The sequence below is a fragment of the Peromyscus eremicus genome, chromosome 12 (genome assembly GCF_949786415.1).
Source record: "Peromyscus eremicus chromosome 12, PerEre_H2_v1, whole genome shotgun sequence".
Taxonomy (NCBI): domain Eukaryota; kingdom Metazoa; phylum Chordata; class Mammalia; order Rodentia; family Cricetidae; genus Peromyscus; species Peromyscus eremicus.
Genome location: NC_081428.1, coordinates 29,987,617 through 30,013,006, shown reverse-complemented (window position 1 = coordinate 30,013,006; position 25,390 = coordinate 29,987,617). Strand labels below are relative to the sequence as shown.

The following is a 25,390-nucleotide window of genomic DNA, read 5'->3' as shown; positions in this document are numbered from 1 at the left end:
ATCAACAAAATGCAGACTGTGGATGGAAAAGATTAAATATTCAAAATCATGTAAAGTGCTAGTACCCAAATATCAAAAACTTACCAACTCAGTGAAATAGAGAGAGAAAAGAAGAAAGACAGAAAGAGTTAAATAAAAAGAAAGAAAGAAAGAAAGAAAGAAAGAAAGAAAGAAAGAAAGAAAGAGATAACATGGTTTTAAAAATAGTTAAAAGAAAATTTGAATAGAATTTCCCCTGAAGGTTGGCTAAGGAGCTTTGGGAAACTTTTTAAACATCACTATTCAATGAGAAAGTAGAAATTAAATCCACAATGAGATCACTCCAAAAATACTAATAATTATCCCAATGATAAGAGGTAAGAATTATTCACAGGGTCAAATAACGCTAAGACCATCAGTGAAAATAGAAGATGGTGGAAGGAAGGAAGGAAGGAAAGAAGGAAAGAAAGAGGAAAGCACAAATTGAACACAGTGGCTGACCAAGGAGACTCTCTGTACCATTAATGAAACTGGTACAGAGATTCTTCATAAAAACACCTATCACATTTCCCAACAAGCACATAACCAGCTATAAAACCAAAGGCAAGGTGGTCAGTAGGTGGGAGAGATTCCTGCACACCCATATTCTTCATAGCACTATTCACAAAATACACGTTAAGAAAACAACCTAAGTGGGGATAGGTAGACAAATAAGAGAAAATATGATACATAAATAAAGGTAAATATTGCTTACATTAATAAAAATGAATTCTCCCATTTGTTACAACTTATATTTACCTCGAGGACATTATACTAAATGAAACAAGCTAGACGTTGATACTGAGCTAGAGAGAGAGCACAGTTGGTAAATGCTGGGCAAGCATGAGATCTTGAGTTTCAAGGATCCAGCATCCATGTAAAAAGTAGTATAGATGTAATTTGCCTGTAGCCTTGTGCTGTGGAGGATAGGAGTATGCCAAGGCCTTGCTGACCAGTTATTTTGACCAATTCTTAAGCTCCAGAGTTAATGACAGAACCTTTCTCGAGATAAGAAACAAATAAATAATGAAGTGGAAAACAATTGAAAGTACCTAACGTTTCCAATGGCTTCCAAAAGCATAAACATATGTACGGGAACACATAAGCACATATATCCTCATATAAGCACAAATTAAAAAAAGGAAGGAAGGAAGGAAGGAAGGAAAGAAGGATGAAAGAAAGGAGGGAAGGTAGGAAAGAAGTAAGGAAGGAAAGAAAGAGGAAAGCACAAACTGAACACAGTGGCTTACCAAGGAGACTAGAAGAGAAGAGGGAGAGGAGCATAGGAAGGAGGTGGTTGTCAAAGGATACAATCGTTGAGGCATAAAATGCAGTTATGATATTTACCATAATCGATGACAGTCGATGTGATGATTGGTTTAATTAAGACATCCACTGCAGAGTGTGCATGTGTCAAATCATCCTCTTATTCCTTGAATATACGCACTTTTTAGTTTTTAAAATTCCAGCAGTAGCATATGGAGGTTTATTCCTATGATTAATTACATTTTGGGAAAATATACTACACCATTGTCTTTTCTAAGTACTTACGTTAAAATAAACCACAATAAGTCACTAGTGTGAGGTGATGGGATGGCCAAACACCCTAATTGTCATGCTAGAAACCCCATTCAACTACTGAGGGATCTGGATGCAGAGATCCATGGCTAGGCCACGGGTGGAGCTCTGGGAGTCCAATTAGCGAGAAAGAGGAGGGTTTATATTAGCCAGAACTGTTGAGACCAAGGTTGGATAAAGCACAGGGACAAATAGCCAAACGAATGGAAACACATGAACTATGAACCAATGGCTGAGGGGCCCCCAACTGGATCAGGCCCTCTGAATGGGTGAGACAGTTGATTGGCTTGATCTGTTTGAGAGGCACCCAGGCAGTGGGACCGGGTCCTGTGCTCATTGCATGAGTTGGCTGTTTGAAACCTGGGGCCTATGCAGGGTCGCTTGGCTCGGCCTGGGAGGAGGGGACTGGATCTACCTGGACTGAGTCTACCAGGTTGATCTCAGTCCGCAGGGGAGGCTTTGCCCTGGAGGAGGTGGAAATGGGGGGTGGGCTGGGGGGAATGTGAGGGGGGCCGGAGGGGAGAGAACAAGGGAATCAGTGGCTGATATGTAGAACTGAATTGTATTGCAAAATAAAAATTAAAATTAAAAAAAAATAAACCACAATAAAACTGTATATGGAAAACTTTATGTTGATATCTTTTTTAGCAATTATTCCTTTAGAAGTTTTCTGAAATAAAAAAAATAAGTAGACAATAATGAATATTTCTCTGAATAGCATAATTTTCCATTGCTAAACTGAGATTCACTTTTAGATCTATAGTTTAGCTTCCTTATGAAACTATGTGATACTAAAGAAAGTATATTAATAGTAGAGATCATGATCAACTATGAAATACAACCCATATATATATATATATATTACTGTATGCACCAAAAAAGTAATAAAAATGCATAATTTACAAAATGTACTAGAATTTTCACAGGCCAAATAATTTTCTATCAGTTCAACACCTGTAAGTGATTGCAATTTCTACAAGAATTGCTCGAGGGCTATCTACTTCCTATGGTCACACGTTTTTCATATTATGTTATCCAAAAATGATTGTTCATTTACTTAAATACAATCTTATTCAATATTAAATGGTCTCAATGAGACCTATTATGAATTCCTTAAGACTCTCTCTTTAAGGTCATTGAAAATGGAAGTACTAACACCTCCCCTCTCTGTTTTTTAAGTATCCTCCATCAAGCTTCTAGCTTCTATTTATGACCTCCAATTTGAAGGTCAATTTGGATAACTTAGTCAAATTAGAATTTCTGTGCTAATCTCTGGAAAAGGAAGACTTCAATGAATCCTACTACATTTATCATGTAATCAAAATATCGCACTGTGCCAATTCTATCTTCCTCTTGATTGGAAATTATACTCATATTTCTTGAAAAGTGCTTGCAAACTCCAAGCATACAGCCCCATTTCTCCAAATGGGTTCGTCAGAGTTCCCCATTTTAAAACAACAACAAAAAACTTTTAATATTCCTTTTGAGGTGAGTTAATCGTCTTTTTCATTAGGATAGAGGAGCACACACTGAGAATGTCTTTCTACAGTCTGAGTAATCAATGAGCCGACATGACTGTAAATCTACCACAAATTCCCCATGGTTCAGTTCAAAGGAAAATATTTATTCTTTGCTTCCCTTCCTTCCTCCCGTTCTCCACTATTATTTTCTAACTGTAGGGGGAATCATTTATTGTGCTATTCAAGAAACAGGGAGTATTTCACTTCTTAACAATTCTGGCTTTTTAAAACAATCCTTATAATTTGCATTTTTGCAAACCATGAAAGAATAAGTGATATAAAAAATGCTTGGAACAAAAAGAATCATAAAATCCTACAATCAGAAGAACTTTTCATTTCATTACTGTTGTCTTAATGATTGAAATGTGAACATGTGATTTGTGGTTATTTTAGCAAAAGCGGAATGCAAAGTAATGATTAACTATAAGAGCATTTGTTCATTAAATAATACAGTGGCAGGCACTTTGCACAAAGTAGAGTCAAGCTTGCCAATAATTACACATATCTAATAATTAACTCATTGGCACTGTACAATGCTCAAAGTAAAGTGATTGATAATGTACTTGAAAAATATATAACAAATGAGTCACAGAGAATGAGAAAGGTTTTGATAATTATTCTGGATTTCTGTAAGTATGTGATAATAAAGAGGTCAGTAATTATGCTGTCATGATACAATTACAAAACTAATCTCGGCTATAATATTTTACTTGCAAAATATATTACTGAAATTGTGGAGCACAGCAATTATTAATTAGAACAGTTCTCAATGGAAATTGGTTTTAATACTGTACACATTTATAAAAAAGTAATATACATATATATATATATATATATATATATATATATATGCAGCACTGAATGAAAATTTTAGTACCTGACTTAGCACTTGTATCTATATGCAGTAACTTTAAAAGCTTACTTTCAGAAAGTACAGTAAAATGACTCTTGTTCATCCTATAGATAATTCTTTAAGATGATTCTGTAAACAAACTTGATACTCATCCTGGTTACATTACCCCTTAACCATTTTCACTCCACCTACTCTACATGGTTTACTTTATGACCTGATAAGCTGACCACAAAGGGAATGTCTTCCAATAGCTCTTTGCCATTCAGTCCCATTCAGACAGACAGACAATAAATGACAGGAGATGGATCAGAATGAAAAGAGTGAAACAGGCGTTTCTTTATGGGTCTAACAGTGGCTACATGCTTTGGCTTTGGTTTAAGCTATGTATAACAACATACCCCACTGATGTGCAGTAATTTTTTTTCTTTATTATTGACCCAGTGAATCGTTCATTTTTCATTGCCCCATTTAGCCTTCCCACATCTATCCCACTATCTTTGTAACATAGTCCATTCCTACATATAAGCTAAGTAGTAAAACCTATTGACTTGAAACTAAATAATAAAATGTATTGTTTTTTTAACTTATTTTTTAATTTTATAATGAATTTGATTTATCAGCCACAGATTCCCCTGTCCTCCCTCCTCCCACCCACCCACCCCTGTACTCCCCCCAACCCACCCCCCCATTCCCACCTCCTCCAAGGCAAGGACTTCCCTGGGGATACAGCTCAGCCTGGTAGATTCAGTTGAGGCAGGTCCAGTCCCCTCCTCCCTTCACCCAGGCTGAGCAAAGTGTCCGAGCATAGGCCCCAGGTTCCAAACAGCCAGCTCATGCACTAAGGACAGGTCCTGGTCCTACTGCCTGGGGGCCTCCTAAATAGTTCAAGCTAATCAACTGTCTCACTTATCCAGAGGGCCTGATCCAGTTCCATGGGGGCTCCTCAGCTATTGGTTCATAGTTCATGTGTTTCCACTAGTTTGGCTATTTGTCCCTGTGCTTTTTCCAATCATAGTCTCAATATCTCTTGCTCATATAATCCCTCCTCTCTCTCACGGTTGGACTCCTGAAGCTCCACCTGGGGATTGGCCGTGGATCTCTGCATCTGCTTTCATCAGTCACTGGATGAGAGTTCTATCACGGCAGTTAGGGTGTTCGGGCATCAGATCACCAGAGTAGGTCTGTTCGGGCTTTCTCTTGACCATTGCCAGTAGTCTATTGTGGAGGTATCTTTGTGCAATTCTGGGGACCTCTCTAGCACTTTGCTTCTTCCTATTCCCATGGGATCATCATTTATCATGGTATCTCTTTCCTTGTTCTCCATCTCTGTTCCTGATCCAGCTGGGATCTCCCGCCCCCCCTAAGCTCTCTTTCCCTCGACCCCTGCCCTTCATTACCGCCCACCTATGTCCAGTTTGCTCATGTAGATCTCATCCATTTCTCTGTCATTGGGCAAACCCTGTGTCTTTCTTAGGGTCCTCTTTACTAGGTAGCCTCCCTGGAGTTGTGAGTAGCAGTCTAGTCATCGTTTACTTTACATCCAGTATCCACCTATGAGTGAGTATTGATTTTTAACTACCTTAAAACTTCTTAACTTGAACTTTTTACCTTAAAAAATTGAGATTATAAAATAATTAGAACTTATCTCTCTTTCACTTCTCTCCAAACCCTCCAATATATTCCTTTTTGCTCTCTTTCAAATTTATGGCTTCTTTCTGCATTTATTGCTATTATATGTATATATGTATAAGTGTAGATGTAGGTGTAGGTATAGGTATAGGTATACATACATACATACATATACATATATATATATATATATATGTATATATATATATATATATATATTCCTGAATATAATTTGCTCAGTCTGTATAATGTGAGCTGCATGTATGTATTCAGGGCTGACAATTTGGTATTGGATAACCAATTGGTGTGATCTTCCCTGGGGAAGACTGTTTCTACTCTTCTCTGCATCCCTAGTTGAGTGTAGTTCTTTGCTTTATGGTTGAGGCCTCATGAGCTCTCTGCTTCCCCGTTCACATTAACATGTGTTCACATTAATATGTTATTTGTTTTTTTTTTGTTTGTTTGTTTTGGTTTTTCGAGACAGGGTTTCTCTGTGTAGCTTTGCGCCTTTTCCTGGAACTCACTTGGTAGCCCAGGCTGGCCTCGAACTCACAGAGATCCGCCTGGCTCTGCCTCCTGAGTGCTGGGATTAAAGGCGTGCGCCACCACCGCCCGGCATATGTTATTTGGTATCATCCTGATTTAGCATATGTGTAGGCAGTCATGTTGGTGAGGCTTAAGTTTTTTATGGTGCCCTTTGCTTTCTACTATGAACTTATCATGTACTTTTAAATTGGTTTTATTTAAACAAATCATTTTTATGTTGTTTTCAAGCATTCAGCCAATCAGTACCTCAAAATATAACATGTGTTCATGTAAGAAGACTGTAAAATTTCAGAATAAATTATTCCTTTCATCTCACATTCTTTTTTCTTCCTCTAAGAGTAACTACTTCCTTTTAGGACATCACATTCTCATTACTTTAGACTTGAGACATTATTGACTTCACCAACCCAAACTCATGTGCTCCACAATTATACATTTATTCAATTTATTACTAATATAATTTCCAAATTCCTAGTTTTCCTATGACTGTTTTTTTTTTTTTTCCTTTTGTTCCCTTAGATCTTAATTTGGGTCCCAACTGCATCTCAGTTAAATGAACTGGTCTTTCTTGGAAAGAGAAGGTCTGCTACTCCATTTAGCCAGCACACTGCCAGTAACTGCAGTGACATACAAGGAATATGTAGTTAAACCTTCCTCACGTTCCCTGGTCACATTTGGTCATCATTTTAGAAGCTTTCAGTCAGTTCAAGTGTGTATGTGGTATTATCCTAATTTCGTACATGATTCTCTACCCTGTTTTCAACATTGGTTCTCCATTATTCTTTGAAGTTAGCATGAAAGAAGATCTACTGGATCTTCCAATTCACAGGAGAGCCAGCTTTACTTCCCTCAATCACCTTCACAATTTACTTCTGCCCCATAGACTCACCTGAAGTTTTGTTGGAAATGTGCCCTGTCCTTTGTCTTTTCTCTATTGAGTAACTCTAACTGTCCTATTCTTGGCTTTCATTTCTTCCTGATGATACACTACACTACACTAGTAGAGGGATTAGCAACGTCTTTGAGGTCAATGTCACATTGCTGGGTCATATCTCTTAGTTTCATATCCTTGCAACACCTCAGACATTGTAGATTCAATTATTAGGTTTCTTTGCTTTAGTATCCATAGATGAAAATGCATGTAATGATTCCACCGTTGTGAATACTCTCAGTTATAGCTTCTTGAACCCTCTTAACTAAAATATACTAGTTTCTATTTCCCCAGTGCATTCTTTTGGATGAGAAAGTGTCAGATGGGAGTTTAAGAACTAAATGCATAGAAAGCTTCCAGCTCTGCTGAAACTGCATCAAATTGTTCTACCATTTCTTTAAATGCAATCTCAAAATCCTCTTCCTATTTTGAGTTGATGATTCCAATTTGCTGGAAGTTTTTGGCATAAGAACTTATCATTGTCCAGCAGTTTTTTAGTCTTTCTGATGGGAACTATTTATTATAATTGCTTATCTGTATCTTTGCTTAAGTGTGAAAGGCTACAAATATGGTAATTTCTATGCAAGGCTTTCTAGTTTTTCAGTTCAAGCACTTTTTTCTTTTCTTTTGCTACAAAGTTGGCTTAGTATAATCACATATTAATTTTCAAGCTGATTTAATCAAATGCCTACCAGACAATTTTCTATTTCTAAATATGTAGACTTGCATCCTTCTTATTTGCTGAAATATATTTGTATCTTCAGAAATCTTAATATTTTTTCAAGAAAGGAATGCAGTACATGTTGCAATGGTAGCAACAAAGGACAAAACAAAATGAAAGAACTCGGAATAATAGAATTTCTATAACTATTTTTCATAGGGTATGTGTAAATTAAGTGCAATTATCACTGATGTTGGTGATTATCTTATTACCCATTTGCAAAATATTATCCTGGATCTCCTTACTACACTGACAGGATACTTCCAATTTTATATTTCCTTATAAAAGATATACATAAAGAACTCTATGAATCTTGGATTGGTTCCTTTCATCCAAAACTGCATTTCCTCACCAGTTTACAGAATAAATACTGGAATGACTACTAACATCAGATTGAAGATGAATTTTGAAATTGTAGGAAAATTTGCTGTATTTTGTATAAAAGTTTAAAATGAGAAACTTAAGCTCGCTGAAATTGCTTCAAAATCTCTTCTATTTCTGTGGATGCAATTGTCTGAAAATCATTTTTCTACTATAACTGCTATTAATATAAGACATAGGAATCGTTCAACTAAAACCTTTTATTCTGTTACAAATGCTGAAGTTAATCCAAAGAGCTTAGATAAATTAACAGAAAAGAAAGAAACACTTATGTCACATGAAAATTTAAACTACTGGAATAATTACAACCCCATAAAGTTGTTTATTTGTAATTACAAAAAATAAACTACTGTAAGCTTAATAATAGTTCCCTATATTTTCTCTGTGTGTAGTCTTGCTTTTTCACATGCAAGAATGTAGAAACTAATGATGAAATGTTGTGACTTATTTTATCATGCCTCTATTTGGTTATTTAATAATTTATCTAAGTTATATTTTATAGATGTACTTTGTATTTCACTGAACAATTTATGACTCTCAATGACTCAGAGAGTTTTGGAAGAGTTTCATGAATGAGTTGCCTGTGTCATGGTCATTAACACTGATCTGTAGCTTAGCCTCAGCTCAGATAAGGACAAGAAGGTAAAAACAGTCCTTGATAAAAACATGTGGTATATAAACTATGTACATCACTCCTTCTGCATGAGAGAATAAACTGCTTCACTCTTTTCTGCTTCCTGCTCAGAAGTTGGGTTAAGCTAAGGAGAACTAGGATATGTCTTCTTTGCTATGTCTATGACTGTTCTTGTGTTTCTCAGTGACAAGGAGGCACTTGGGTTAACCTATTTAGCAAAGAAATTAGCATAAACCTATTAGCTCAGACACACAGTAACTTAGAGGTTAGCTTAAAGGCATCCATCCACCCATGCCCACCATGGTATGAAGAAGATTGTTCTTCCTCTTACTAGTACCCCAATGGCCTGTGGATAGATACCATTTTTCTGGCAGCACGCCCCATGTCTAAACCTCCAATCTCAGTCCATATTACTTCCTTTCATGGTAAAGAATTCAAAGACTTTTTGTCTGGTTATAAAGGATTTGGCAGTGGGAGGTAGGAAACAAAAATGAATATTAAAAAAGAACTTATTCTACAAACATATGAGGAAGCATGATATATGCAGAGAACTACAGCTGCACTGATTTGTTATTGTTGTTATGTGCTTGCTAAGATATGTAACAATCAAAGGAAAAATAAGAATGGTTAAACATTTCTGGGTCTTGTCATAGCGTGAACAGTGTTAGTCCTCATCCTGTCTATCACTGCTTTTCATAAATACTCTCCAAGCCAAATACCACCAAATACGGAGAGTTGTTCTAAGTGGCAAGGAAAAAGAAATAAAAACATTAATAAATTCATGATTCCATGCTTTTTTCAGTTACTTCCTTAATCTGTTGTCTTAGAGGTCATTAAGTAAATTGCTTCTCTCAAGGTTCCTTGTTATTCACCTTTCTTTTAGTTATTGTGATTAAGAATATGACCAAAAGCAATTCAGGGAGGAATGTTTATTTCATCTTATACTTTCAGATTACAATTCATTATTGAGGGAAGTTAGGGCAGGAACTCAAGGCAGAACCCTGAAGGCAGGAACATGGAGCAGGAACCACAGAGGATTGCTGCTGACTGACTCACTCATTCTGCATCATTCTCAGCCAACTTTCTTACACATTCCAGGAACATCAGCCCAGGATAAGCACCACATGGAGTAGGCTGGACCTTCCCACATCAATCAATAATCAAGGTAATTCTCCTCAGACATGGCCATAACTAATCTGATTGGAGCAATACTTCAGGCAAAAACTCTTCCTTTTCTCCAGTGACTCTTGATAATGTGAAGTTGACAATATGAACTACCGAGGACATTTTCCAATGCCATTAACCCAGATCTTACTTGTTTATGCTTAAGATCATTAATTATGTCACTCTCTAAATTCTTATAATCAGTTTTTATTATATAACTTCCTTGTATGTTTAATACATTCAGGTGTAACAAAAATAAAATTAAACTTTGTGTCCAACAGTCACAACTGCCATCTTCTAAGCACACATCTCCTTTCCTGATCTATTTTTTCAGGTATTTAAGCGAAAAGCTATAAATTCATACAGATCCCCTCCTCCATTCATTAACATCTCATTTTTTACATTACATAGTGAAATCTGCTCTAGTTTGATCTAGATTCAATCTACCTTCACAAAAACAAGGAATTCAATCAGTTCTCATCAACTTCCTTATTGTATCTGAATCAACTTTGTCTGTTACCAGTATTGGTGTGTGTGTGTGTGTGTGTGTGTGTGTGTGTGTCAGAGAGAGAGAGAGAGAGAGAAGAGACTCCTTGTCTCTGATCTTTCTTTTTTTTTTTTTTTTTTTTTTTTTTTTGGTTTTTCGAGACAGGGTTTCTCTGTGTAGCTTTGCGCCTCTCCTGGGACTCACTTGGTAGCCCAGGCTGGCCTTGAACTCACAGAGATCCGCCTGGCTCTGCCTCCTAAGTGCTGGGATTAAAGGCGTGCACCGCCACCACCGCCCGGCTCCTTTCTTATTTCTTTAAAGCTCTTTCTCTCTGTGGCAGTCAGAACTGTACTGTGGCAATATTTGAAGAATTGCCTCACTTCTTGTCTTCCACCCTCCAACAGTTTTGTGTCTTATTAAAGAAGCCACAATTCTTCAATGGTTGTCAAAGCCCCATCTGCAAATCCCATTCTTGGATCATTCACTGCTTTTGCTACTTCTTCTTGAACACTCTGATGTGGACAGAGTAGCCGAACTTTTCTGCCAACATGATTAGACAGAATCCATTTCAGAATTCTCCCCGTCTTGGCTCACAGACAGTCACACCATTAGTCCATTTAGCAAGTGTGGTGTTTCAGAGCGATAATGCCTGCATTTGTGAAATTGAAGTGGATGGAACAGGAGTTCAAGGCATTTTTGGTTATTTAGCAATCTTGAGTCCATGCTAGATTATGTGTGACCACGTCTCAAAACAAAATCCAAAAAAAAAAAAAAATACACAAAGCAAATAAAAATCCAAGAATGAAACAACCAAACAAAAATAATGCCAAGCAGAAAGCTGAGAAAAACAACAAAAGTCCATTGAATCTCACTGTGTTTTATCACGAGTAATAATAATAATAAAAAAAGCACCATTGCAGGGGCTTCAAAAGCTCAAGTTCAACGCTTTATGCCTAGATAACATTATTTCTAAACCAACATCGAGCATTCTGAAACTCAAAATATGGAATAAGGAGACTCAAAGCAATCAGTATCCCCCTGCTAATGGCTAGGTTCCACTTCAGTTCACACAGCACTCAATAAAAATAGGTATGACATCAGAAGACTTAGTTCTTAGAAACACAAACATTTGAGATTAACATAGTATTGCTTCCTACAATTTACTCTAAAACCTCTATAAATATTTTATTCTTATATCCAAGGATCATGCTACAGCAACTGCTAGGAATACAGAAATAAATTTTAAAAAGCAGAGTACATGTACTAATCTATAATCCTCATGATCAAAATTAAAATACATTAAAATATTTATTCAGAGAAATTCTAAATTGTTATTTTGTATGAATATTAGAAAATATTTGTGTAGGAGCAATGGGAGAGAAAATACTTGGTATTTATGAATTTAAACAATCTCTAAATAAAGATGAGGTGAATAAATTGAAAAGCAGATCATCATATTCACAAATGTTTAACCAAAACAAAGTTGCAGCTTCATACATTTACAAATTTATTTAACAATAACCAGAAACTGTGTGTGTCCTGTATTTCTTTTATTTGCATTTATTATGAGTTCTCAAGCCAACATTTATTCAGTTCATAACAAGAAACTCATTGAGTTTCAAAAGAGCTGTAGTAATTTGGAGGTTTATTTAAGCACATGCTTCTTACTTATTGTGCACTTTGTGTTACTTTCATAAAGAATCTACTATATCAAGAAAAGGTTATCTTGTGTTCACTTTACAAACAGAACTAGCTAATGGGACACCAATTGACTAACAGAGTATGTAAATTGTATATGTTGTTTGGGTCAATGACCACATACTTCTGTTTAAAACATAACATAGAGTAGAGCATATGGTATTAACCAGGTAAATATGTATCTATTCTTGGAATTTTGAAAATAGAAATGAAAATTGCAGAAAATTGTCTTTATTGTTGCTGTACATTTAAATTTTAATTTATATAAATTTATAAAATTGGATCCATATCCATAATATAAGTGAATCATAGCTAGATAAATCCCGATTATATCTTATATATTCATTCTCATTATCTATTATATAATTCTTCTAAAACTTTGGTCATTAAGAAAATCAGACTTAGTAAAAGCACTACAAACTAACAGTTAAAAACCTTTGTATATTTTATCTAAAAAAAAAAGCTACCTAAGTATAAATCATGCAAATTTAAACAGAATAAAATTTATTCATAATTTGTTAAGTATTTCTAGTACTGTTAAGATTCCACTTATATACAGAGAATTAGATAAATGCTGTATTGTGAAACCTTTTTCAATACATTAGATTTTTGTAAGTTCCCAGTCTGTAATGACTTTGATCAATAGGCTTCTCTACACAAATGGAACACTAGTAGAGGCCACTACGTAAACAGGTCACTCTGCAGTAACTCTTACTCTTTATACTTGAAGTATTGTATATGATTAGCTTACAAGTGAAATGGCAAATAAATCATCCCAATCAAAATTCAATGTTTAATTTTGTATATTTCAAGATTATTTCCCTAGACTCAGGAAGGACATTTTTATGAGGCACTTCATGAGCGTATATCTCCTATAAGAAGTTTACTATACAATCAGTAGAATTATAGTTAGCTATCTAAACAATAAATAATTTTTATATTCACTATCCACTTCACTATTCCTATATAAATGACATATAACAACTTGGCACTTAAGGGCAAACACACACACACACACACACACACACACACACACACACACACACACACGGCACTTAAGGTTATACATCTTCCAACACGGTGACATCTCCAAATCCTTCCCAAAAATGTTCCACCAACTAGAGATCAAGCATTCAAGCGGGCATATGTGGCCATTCTTATTAAAACCACATCAAGACTCCAGTATTTGGTTTGTTTACAGAGAATATTTATTTTCAAATAAAACATTTTGAAAGACGTTATAAAATTTTTCAATATAAATAAAAACAGGCAGCTATAAAATGTTAAACATGGGAAAGTTTGAGGAATTCTGGAATATCCCCAAATGAAAGCTTTCAGCTATGTGCATGTAATATCAATTTTCCAGTGTTGATTTTGTTATAGCTTAGCATTCACAAGATTATGTTGATACGTTTTCTGAAAGTGCTGGACTCAAGTCATATAATCATAAACGAGTAGAGGAAATAATTACATACGGTACAACCAAACATTTCCCATGTGTTTAATGCAAATGGCTTCATCTCAAACAGAAATGGAAGCTTAACATCTACATCACTTTCCTGGAGAATGGTAATTCATCAAATTAATTTTTCAGAATGTATTTTTTTCACTGCAACTTGTTGCTCGCTCTAAAGAAGCAGTGCAGTCAAAGGCTGTTGTGAGCACAAGGAGCTCCAATGTCTTACCGGATTTATATGCATTATATATTGGGCATGTTACTTTCTGTTTATCCTCCTTCCTGCTCTTTGTCTTGAGGGATTAATATATTCAGGAAGCTTCCATTTGTGTTCATCTCAGAAAAGACACTGACAGGAGATCAGAGTCTGAAAAGAAGTAGATCCAACTTGCATATTTCCACACAGGGCACTCTTTCACTCGGCTGTAGTTCCTAGACAGAAGTAGGTCCCTTTGCTTCTTCTTTAGGCCCAAAGTAGGATCATTTCTGACTGTTGTTAGAAATCTTGGTGTTTCTTCCTCTTAGGTGATGATCCTGAGTGTGTGTGTGTGCACATTATATTTAATCCAATTGTAACATTAGTTTCCAAAGGGAGACCTGATTCCTTTTGGTTAATGTGTGTATTTGCTACAAGCCTTTCTAATTAGTGTGAAGATATTGTGGTGTGGTAGGGTTGAGGTGGGAGGTAGGCTCACTGAAGAGATGAACTACAAAGAAGATATCTTTGGAGCAGTGCTCTAGAATAAGTTGTTGTTTCCTCCAGAAAAATAAAATGATAAAGACTAAATGAAGGCAACAAAGGAAGTCATTTCCACAACAATATATCGTATATACTAGACAAGAGAAATGAAAGGTTTGTCATTGCACAAAGTAACATACAGAAGGTTAGTATTCATAGTCTTCAAATCTTCAAGGGTCTTTTCATGGAAAACATGGGAAGGCCTTGTGAATCTATGGCTGAGGTAAGAAATGTTAAACATGTTGAAGGCTATTTAACATTTCTGTAAAGTATTATGCAAACACAAGGCAATAGTATTAATTGTGTATTACTGGGAACAAGGAGAATACCTGGTATTTTTGAAGAAACAAAAGGAAATATGACACTGTCTAGCTTGATAGCTGCTTTGCTCCACTCACCTTTAAAATTTTTCAAAGTTGTCAACTTGATTGATACCAAGTGCACAGATAGACACTGGTAAGTGTCATTGATTGGTATGGAGCCCTGAGAAGTTTACCTTCATTGAAAATTCACCTTCTTCTTCTCTTTATCATTCTTGTTTTGGGAAACTTCATTCATGTTCTTCCTTTTCCATTGTTCTCAATATTAATGCAAAATCATCAGCAGAATAATTGGTTAACTAACACAAGTGACTTGGGGCTTTTCTTTGGGGTGATGTTTATTTTCACTACTTTAGGAAACTGATGAAAATACTGGGCCATGTTTTTGCAAGTGTGTATGTATCAAGTGTGCATGTCCCAGTGTACACATGCTTACCTATATATGAGGACTACTTGTCTATGCATGAATGTGAAGGAAAGAGGGTGCTTCTAGTGTCTTCTTACATCACTGCACTTTATTTACTGAGACAGAGTCTCCTGCAGAATGCTGAGCTTGATGATTTGGCAGCTTTGTTCAGGAATCCCCTGTGTATGCTCACCTGCAAATGCTGGGATTACAGGAATCCCACACCCACCTGGCATTTTACAAGACTGCTGGGGATCTGGACTCCAGTCTTTATGCTTGCAGAGCAAGCAAAGCCATCTCCTCATCAAAAGTCTGGTAAAGTAAAATACCAGAGTAATATATTTTACATTTTTACGTGAAGACAAGTCTAAGCGCACAGACTTGCAGCTGCAGAATGTGCATACTATACTCCTAGAGATGTTTGCTAAAGTGTTTGTCAATGGAAATGATTGAAGTGTTCCATTCTGAGCTTTTGCTGTTTCAATTTTTTTTTCATCTGCAGAGGAATGGATACTATGATCTAGTTGATTGTTTTTATTTCTATTGTCAAATATCAAAGAACAGTCCTATGGAGTTAAAATGATCTCTGCTACCTGTTTTGCTCTGTCTTTACACACACAAGCAATCCCACCTGCTTACCAACCATTTAGAACAGTGGAGATGAGGTCTGTGTAAATTGGAAGAGGAGGGTCCTAACAAGTGAATACTGCCTGAGAAACATGTGCCATAGCTTTCCCTACATTTCATGGTTCTTGGTTTTCTTTTTTCTTTTTCTTTTTTAAGTTCTTAAGTATGAAAGGAAAATGATTTCTCCATAAGCTGTTCATAAAGGACTTGGATTATAATTGAATTTCTACTTCAAAGGTTAATGACTTCTTGTCTTCAGGTACGCACAAAGCAAGTAGAAACCTATCAAAATGCACTTTCAATTCGATCAATCCACCAATCACCTTTGGAGAGTTGTCAATCATCACCTTCTATTAGTCTTCCCTGGTTTCCGTAGCGGGGTCAAAATTCATATTGGACTCTAAACCTATGATTTCAACAGCAATTTTTATTTGTTTAACATTTGAGATCTGTATTGTAACAGACACATGATTCTTTCTTGTCAGTTTTATATTCTACTACCTGTGTCTATAGTCCAACTAGATTATTATATCAGGTAAAGAACAAATCTACTTCCAGAACCATGTTTCCAAAGAATAACTATCAGCTGTATAGCATTTGGTGTGTGACTAGTGTGGTTAAGCAGTGGAATTTTAAGTATCTATTTATTTTAAAAGAATGTAAGTACAGAAATGGTCATGTGGCTACTGAATTTTTCATGTCCTGCATAAGACATTTCCCTTATCATGTAATTGTTCTCTGTAGGAACACTGGTGTAATGTCTCCCTTTGCCTTTCTCTATGTGTGCTTTCAATAGTGTGAAAGGAATATCTGCTGTTTAAGGGAGAAGTAGGTGACAAAATAATCAATAACAGAATATGGGACAGAATAATGTCTATTTGCAGTCGCAGTACCAGGAAGGTGGAGACAGGATGGCCAGGAGTTCAAGGTCATTCTCAGGCTTCCTGGGCATTGCAGATCAACCCAGGATATATAAGACTTGGCTTCAAACAATCAAACAGAAACAGATGAGGAACGAGACCTGGAGGTTTTTGTTTTTTTTTTTTTTTTCCTCTAGGTCCTTGAGTCCAGGACATCCTTGTTAGCACCAAGGCAAAAGATCAAGATTCAAATCCCTTCACTGCTCTCCTTAACTGTAGGTTCAGGAACAACTTTCCTTAGCTTTTGGATATCTTGTTTCCATTAATAGCTGTGAAAATTACTTATCACAATAAACATGCTAAAATGTAGGAAAGACCATAATTTTCATTTAACTTGATAAGAAATGTGGCCAAGTAAGTTTCATGTTAACCAAATAGCCTCAATCACCACATATGCCCCTATAAAGATGTTCCTGGATCCTCACATTTGACAGATTCCAGCTTAATTCTTTTAGCTGGCTGTCACCTGCCCACTATCAGACATGCTTTATCAGAGCTTACAATTCTAAGTAAGCAAGCCTTCTTAAATTCTGAGGAGAATTGGCTACCACCCTGAGTTCTTCGTTCATCCCAGTTGAGGATGCTTAAGAATTTACCTTTCTAAGTAGCTTGACTGACTACTCAGAACGCCCTCAGAAGTCACAGTAGCAGTAATGCTTGGTCTATTCAGTGGAATAATTAATCCCTCCTTCCTTCTACTGACCCTCTCTATTTCTCTCTTCCCTTCCCCACTCTTCTATTTCCTTCCATTGTATCCTTCCCCTCCCCTCCCCCATTGTCTTCCCTTCCCTTTCCTACTGTACTCTTCCCTTGCTTTCTCTTTCTTTTTATGTTTTCTGTAATCTGTCACAGCACAGAAATTCCAGTTTATAGATGCAGAACTCTCATGAATACAGACTTGGTTGGCCCAAAGGGTCCCAGCTTGCTTTCACAATCAATTCCAGCATTAAAGCTAATGGATACTCTATGATGAATTTGAACAATTAAACTTGAAATACATGCTAGACGATTTTTGTTGTAGATGAACCACTGACAACACAATCTGATACAGAAATAAGAGCAGTATTAAGATAGGACATTTAAAACAGGGATATTCTAGAGCTCTGAGCAGCAGCAATCAACTTAAAGGGGCTAGATAATAAAGGGCCCAGAAAAGAAGCATGTACGGTTGTATGGGTGTCTAAAACATGTTGGCTTCGTCACTGAGCTTGGACACGTTTGCATACTTGTTGATTCAAAATAAGTCTCAGGAATGAGAAGACCAGATAGACAAATGCAGAACAAAGAGGGTGAGGAAAATTGCAACTCAAAACCTTCAAAAATGCCATCATTTTCAAGTTCTTATATTTGAGGACCATTACGTTGATGTGATTACCATTCAGTTAAGATATCATAAAAGAACTGAATTACTGCCAGGTGAGGGAATAACCACATTTGACTGGTATTCATAAAAAAAGTTTCCAAATTAACTTCTTTGTATTATAGTATCACAGTTGGTAAATGAATTGATAGAGTAGCCATGAACCCGTTATATAATGAGAGGTGTGATGTGGGGGGGAAGGAGAGGGTTGGGTTTTTGCAATGTGACTGTAAGCTCAGATCAGGAAAAGGAGCAGTGGAACACATGAATACTTCAATAACCAACATAAGAAGATGCATTAGGTATTTTAGAAAATTTCAAAGATGCAGGAATATATAGGTAGATATTACAAATGTACTATGAGCTGTCCTCCCTGCATAATTAACCTGCAGAGTAAGAGTTGCCTACTTGCAACACTTGGCAGCTATTGTATTACAAGTTGCTCTATTTACGACAGAAAAAAATGCATTAGCTTGAAATACTCAGAATCAATTCCAGTTTTAGGTGCTCTGTAAAGGATAACTTATAGAACCACAGAGAGGGAGGCAAGGACAGTTAATATAGATTTTTGTCCTTATGCCTGAGGATGTGACCTCTCAATGGTAGATGTCAACTGTAAGCGTATTCTCAAAGAGCTCCTGAAGAAGTATAGGATCCATTTAAAAGTAGAACATGTTACTATACAACGTGATGAAAGAGCAACAATAGAGTGATTGAACGTTATATTATCCATGGTTGTTGATTCTGACAAATTTCTCTTTGGTAGTATTTTATACATTCAAAGAACTACTGTCTGGGAGTTGGCTAAGTTGAGAAAGTACTTGCTTCCCTTGCTAGCATGGTGACTTGAGTTTGATCCCTATAAACCACATAAAGAACCTGATGTGATGGTATCCTTCTTCTAATGCTGGTGCTAGAGGCAGAGACAAGTATATGCTGCCTGCTCACTAGCCAGCCAGACTAGTCTGCTCTGTGTGTTCTAAGAACTGAGAAGCTCTGTCTCAAAATAAGATGATAGCACTCCTGAGCAAGACACTTGAAGCTGTCCTGTGGAATTCAAAGATGTTTGAACATGCATGCACACATGCACATGCGCGTGCGCGTACGCGCGTGCGCGCGCGCGCGCGCGCACACACACACACACACACACACACACACACACACACTGAGGCAAACAAAAACATACACTACATAATATAAATATAGAAAATGTACTACTAAGCCATATTGTTTACTTCAATGCAAGACTAGAATAAAGAAATACTGCTAAATTAATATATTTTATCTTTGTTCTAATATGTACACAAATGAAATGTAAAGTATGATTGCATAACAATATACTGTACAAAGAGTTCCTACAACCCAAACCTCAGAAAGCAAAACTATAATTGTCAAGGGAATAGTGCACACAGGATTCATTACTATTCACAGCTGGGTCCATTCATTGGTTGTCCTGGAATGCATGCCTCACAGGTATGACGAAATTATTGTCCTCAAATATTTGGTGAAACACCAGTTTATATATTGCTATAAAGCTATTGTCTAAAAGCCAGTATTGCAATTTTTAGACTTTTTATTAAAGTAGAATACTGTTGTGAGTGGGCCTCACTCAGTCTGTTGAAGGCCTTGAGAGAAATTCTGAGGACAGATCCCTCAGGGAGGCAGTTCTACTTTTAGTCATGGACCATGAGGGGAACCATTCCTTGGGTCTGTAGCTCCCTATCCAGCCCATAAATATTTTAAGCTGTCTTCCTCCACAACTGAATGATCTGGTTTCTCAAAACAAAATTCAAAATATCCATTCATCTACCCTATTATTTCTTGCTGTGGATATCGCTATATGTAAATAAACTCTGATTGGCCAATAGCCAGACAGGAAGTATAGGCGGGACTAACAGAGAAGAGAATTGAGGGAACAGGAAGGGAAGAGAGAGACACTGCCTGGAGCCGCCGCCAGGACAAGGAAGATGTAAGGTACCATTAAGCCATGAGCCATGTGGCAAAGTAAAGATTAATAGAAATGGGCTAAATATAAGAGTAAGAGCTAGACAATGACAGGCCTGAGCTAATGGCCAAGCAGTTTAAATAATGTAAGAGTTTGTGGGTTTATTTTATAAGTGGGCTCTGGGACTGGCGGGACTTGGTGGTGGGAGCTGGAGAGAAATTCTCCAGCTACAATTTCTCTTTCTCTGGAGATTCTCAGATTGGGCTCTTTTGAAGAGCAGGAAAAATTCTGAATCATCTTTCCAGCCTCTTTTCAAAGAATCTCAACCAACATAATCTCTGGTCCATATCCATGGTTTTCCAAGCACATGTCCTTTCCTATCTATCCAGCATGTTCTGCTCTTTCATTTGTCACCTACCCTACCACCTGTGTATGAGGTCAGAGACTCTCATCTGTCTGGCCTCTAAGCAATGTTGTCCAAAGAGACCTTCAATGTGTTTGAGCTTAATTAACTATAAATTTAACCAGCGCTTCATTATATATTTAAAAACCTGAAGAATTCATTTTCAGTTAATAATATCAAAGAGGAGAAAAGGCCACCTATGTGTGTGTGTGTATATATATATATATATATATATATATGAAAAATATATTTTAAATGGACTAGGCATCTTTATTATAGTTTGTTTGGTCAAAACTTTAATAGTTAAAAGTTAAGCTGATTTTAGGTTGTCTTATTGTTTTCTAAAATATTTCATAAGAATATTAGAACTCACTATTTCATTTACTGTCACAATAGTAGGTGAAGCATTAACAATTAGACATCTATTATTAGATGTTTACTTGAGTTGTAGAGTGTGGATTTCTTCACCACTAAAACATTTAACCCATAATCTACGTTTTTATCTTATTAGAAGCCTTAATTAATTAATGGAGTCCGAATCTACCTTACTTTTAGGCACACATAAATACAGCTTCCCAATGGATTTCAATTTTTTAAACCAACTTACATTTATCCTTAATAGATAAGTTATTTCTATAATTATTTTTGCTGTTCCAATTGATGTGAAAAAGTTTACAAAATAAAACTTCCTCAAATGAAAGCATCCTTTAAACATGTAAAATTAGGATAATAAAAATAACGGTATATTACCCAGTATGAGAAAAAATTCACTCAATAAACAATAGAGCTCCCAAAATGAATGGGTATAGTGATAAGATGACTATGAGGAGCAGGCAGGAAAAGCGTTTTCCAATAGAATTGAAGCTGTTTATTTTATTAGAAAGTTGACACAGGTTATCTTTGGTGTTTATGACTTGCAGACTAAAGTATTTCATATTTATCATGTTTAAGTACAAGCAGCAGCAGTTTAGTAATCAAAAGGAATAATTTGAATCATCTTAGGAAAATAAATTCATTATAATTAGGGTATTTCAGAACATGTTTAAAACATTTCTGAGAAAATGTATTCACCTTTCTTGTCATCGAAGTACAGCGTCTGTTGAGCCGGATTTGACCACTGGAGGGAGGTGTTATCATTTTGATCAACTCTGCAGGTCAAAATTGCAGTTCCGCCTTCAACAACCGTTACATTCTGAGTTAGTGGGAACTGCCCTTGGCTGCCTAAAAGGAGATTGAAGAGAATGTTGATTAAATGAAAGTTATAAAATGATTAACTTCCAGAGATCTACACTGGACATCAGGTTTTACTCAAAATAAAATTTAAACTAACGGAATTATTTATTACAGAAGGTAGAAAAGCCATTTAAAATCACTAAGACAACCCTATCGATGTACCATTAAAGCTCCTTTGTATTTGCTTCTATTTCTCAGAGTATGTATCTCTCCTAGGCACCCATGAAAACATACTGCAATAGTAACACAATAATCTTTAATTTCCCTTGGCCTAGAATTGATTATGTGGGGTTAGATGGAGTCATTGCTGAAGGTGAGGCAGGGAATGATGTTGCATGAATTAAGCTCTCTGCAGGAGGATAGGAAACACATAAAACACTTCCCTGGTAGCTTTTTATAATGTAGAACAAAGCACATAGTATATAAAAACTATAACTTTAGAGTGAATTTATGATAAAGGAAATGAAAAATGAATCCCACTTTACTGGGAATCCTTATAGAGCTATTTTCTGAAATGCAAAACATTGGCAAAACAATCTGACTATTATTTTATAAAGAATATCCAGCCTATAGAATATTCACTGAAATATTTCAAAAACCTGGTGTTGTGGCATGCGCCTATATTCTTCACTATTCAGGAAGTTGAAGGAGCCCCTGCATTCTAGGAATTTGAGGCCAGACTGAATAACAACAGCAAGATCTTTTTCCCAACAACTATATGCACCACACGTATGTGTAATTGCATATTTGGTAGTTACCCAAGCAGAAATTTATAGCTGCCTTGCTCATGTTTTCATATTAATTATCTTCATGATCAGAAGAATGCCTCTTCTTAAATTCTTAAATGAATCCTCAATATGGATAGTGTCAGTATATAACCAAGTTTTCTATTTTTGCACGTATCATATCCATTATTAATGTCATCTATGTAATCAATTTACTTAAAAGTGCACATCTCATAATTTATACAAGGTTACTCCATGCAAAAATGTAATATATACATTTCATTTCTGAATGATGATCCAGAAATAAAATCTGCCAAGTCTGATAACAAACATCCACAGAGGTAAAAATGACTTACTAGAGCCAGGTTAAAGTACTATTATGTGAGCAGGTTAGTTCGTTGAGACAAAATCATTTACATATTCAAGGTCATTAGGATGTCTTAATCATACCCATGAAATATATTTCCCTTTACTTCTTTAGTTTGTAAAGATTCTGTCATTACCCCAAGCACCACTTGAGGTTGTAGGGGAGCCATTGGCATAAAGAACTTCATTACCAAGAAGCCTGTTGATTGGCACCAGAAGACACAGAAGGGCCTGAAGGGAAACATTTCTTTTCAGCCTTAAATGACCCAAGCACAAAGGTTCATGACCGCATTACATAATTAAGACTTTCGAGTATTAAAATCTTTTATCAGGAGCTTTCCCTTCTCAATGCCAGCCTCTTCAAGTCACTGTGACAACTCCCCAGTACACCTCCCTTTAATCTTTAAGATGAATTTTAAAATTGACATCAGGGTTTTAGATAATATATTCTTTGATAGTTTAGTTGCAAGTCAGCAGGAATCATAATGGGGTGTGCCTTGCCTTCATCTCAGAGATGACCTCTAGCAAGGAGCTCAGAGGACTGTGAATCTTGTAAAGTGAGGTGGGGCAAAAACCAAAACACAACCAACCAAACATGAACTCAAACACAGAGAGGGAATACTTGCCTGAGATTATCAGCTCATAGGTATGAAGCTCAGTATGGTTTTATGGTGTTTTTCTTAGATTCCCTGGTTATGTTATTAATGTTATGCATAAGTTGAGCAATCCAGGGAGGGGTGACTCTCTAATATCATGAAGCTCACCACTGCTGATAAATATATATGCTTCACCCAGATGATATTTTGACTGTCACAAGTACATAAATAATACTGTCGGTCTTTTTAAAGAATTCAGGAGAAAAGGCAGTGATGCTTGGGACAATTTTATCTACTACATTTGCAAAATAATTTTCAAAACATCCCCACAAGAAAATATTATCCTTCTCATTTCACAGATGGGTAAACTGACACTGGGAGGCTAAGTGATACTTTTTTTTCCCCATGGTGAAACTAAGTCAATGAACCATTTAAAGTTTATCCTATAAGTTCACCATTTTTTCCTTCTCTTTCCACAGAGGCTGTTGAGTCATAAGAGCTGTGTCATGTCTGATGAAATTTGAATTTGACAAAAAAAGGAAAAACACCAATGATAATTTTTATAATGATATTTAAATTGTAAAATTAAATAAGAGAAATATCAGTGTTTACTGTACTTAGTTCTTCTGTGCTGTACAAGAAACTAATTTTAATCATGATTTCAATATTTAATTACTGAACCACGCACACAAAAAAAGAAAAAAATTAGGATTATCTTCATGCTAGGTATTGATGTATGTTGGCACACCTGCATCAGGACCTTCAAGGGCAGAGTGAAGACAATTTCCCTCTAACATCTCCCTACATGGTTTCTGACTTTAAGGAAGTATGATTTCAGTCCCTTCACTCTTGCAGCGTAAAGTCCTTGAAGTAAAATAATTTAGTTTTCCCAATAGAGAGAAAACTCATGCGGAGAATCAACTAATCCTAAATACCCTTAGGATATGTGGTTTCTAAAATCAATTTAAAAGTATGTATTGCAGGTAGTCAGAGTTCTTCTCAGAGGTCTGAATTGCCATTTGCTTCTGGTTCTGAGCAGCAGAGAACACTGAGTCGCTGAGACTTTCCTCTTTTAACTCCTCATGACTCAACTTTGCCTTTCAATCTCAAGATGTCTTTCTGAAGGAGTTTTCTCAATTGGAAAATTTAATATGATATCAAGTTAGGAATGTCTTTTCAGTTCATTTATTATGTGCATATCATGTGGGACATACTGTTTCCTTATCTTTCATGAATCCACATTTGAGGGATGGATACAGAAAGAGAAGTTTGTTAATGAGCCAGCAAGGTGGCTTCAAACCTGAGAAAAACTGATGAGAAGGAAGAAGAAACCTGGTTCAGTTAGTACTAGTTTAGATTTGCTCATTAAGCTTAGAAGCAAAAGTTTTCCAGGCAACATTTGTTCACAATTTACTAACTCTTCTTTTTGAGCGAATTCATATTATTATTTGTAAAAGTGTCTGTTCGCTTCCTCAATTCTAAACGAATTAAGAGCTGGTAACCATAGGCCATGTCTGAAACAAACAAACAAATAAACAAACAAACAAACACCAGTTAGCCTGCTTGCAGACTTTCTCCTCTTCTCTATTCCTACAGACCTCAACCCCCCCAGTCTCATATCTAGTGCTCAGCAGAACACAAGCTACAGCTGTCTGTCTCCCTTGCCCACATCTCCTGTGGATCCCACAGACTGTCCCATCCTAACTTTCCTTCTCCAACTATTGGCTCTATTTCATCTTCCAAACACAAAAGACACTCCTTGCTAAGCCAAGGGCTGCACTTCCCAAAGCAACAAGTAGGCTGAAGGCAGACCCACACCTCTGCTACTGCCCCTGAGATCCAATCCCTTCAGTCTCGACCCAAGCTCTGTAACAGGAAACCTTTCCTCTTCAAACCTATCTCCATGGGATCACAAAGAACTCTTTAAACCTCCTCTCCCCCAACACGTCCCAGTATCCTAGCACACAACACCATCAGACAGTTTTTGGTTTGGAAAGACACTCTGCAGGCTACTAATAGAGAAACATGGACACCAACCCATCCACAAAACCTTTGACTTACAATCTGTCCTGCCTGCATAACATGATAGGGCAATTTTGGCATAGAACTTGTGGGAGTAGCCAATGAATGTCTG

The 25,390-nt window shown here is 36.4% G+C and overlaps 1 protein-coding gene across 1 annotated transcript in view; it reads right to left on the bottom strand.

Moving 5' to 3' along the window:
- Positions 1–21,585, bottom strand: part of Cadm2 (cell adhesion molecule 2) — a gene marked incomplete at its 5' end in the record, with an annotated part of 227,892 nt that extends 206,307 nt beyond the window's left edge. Inside the window, one exon of the mRNA XM_059277714.1 lies at positions 21,408–21,585. Within this exon, the coding sequence (XP_059133697.1) occupies positions 21,408–21,585 (178 nt within the window). The remainder of the gene's footprint in view (positions 1–21,407) is intronic.
- Positions 21,586–25,390: the final 3,805 nt, after the last annotated feature.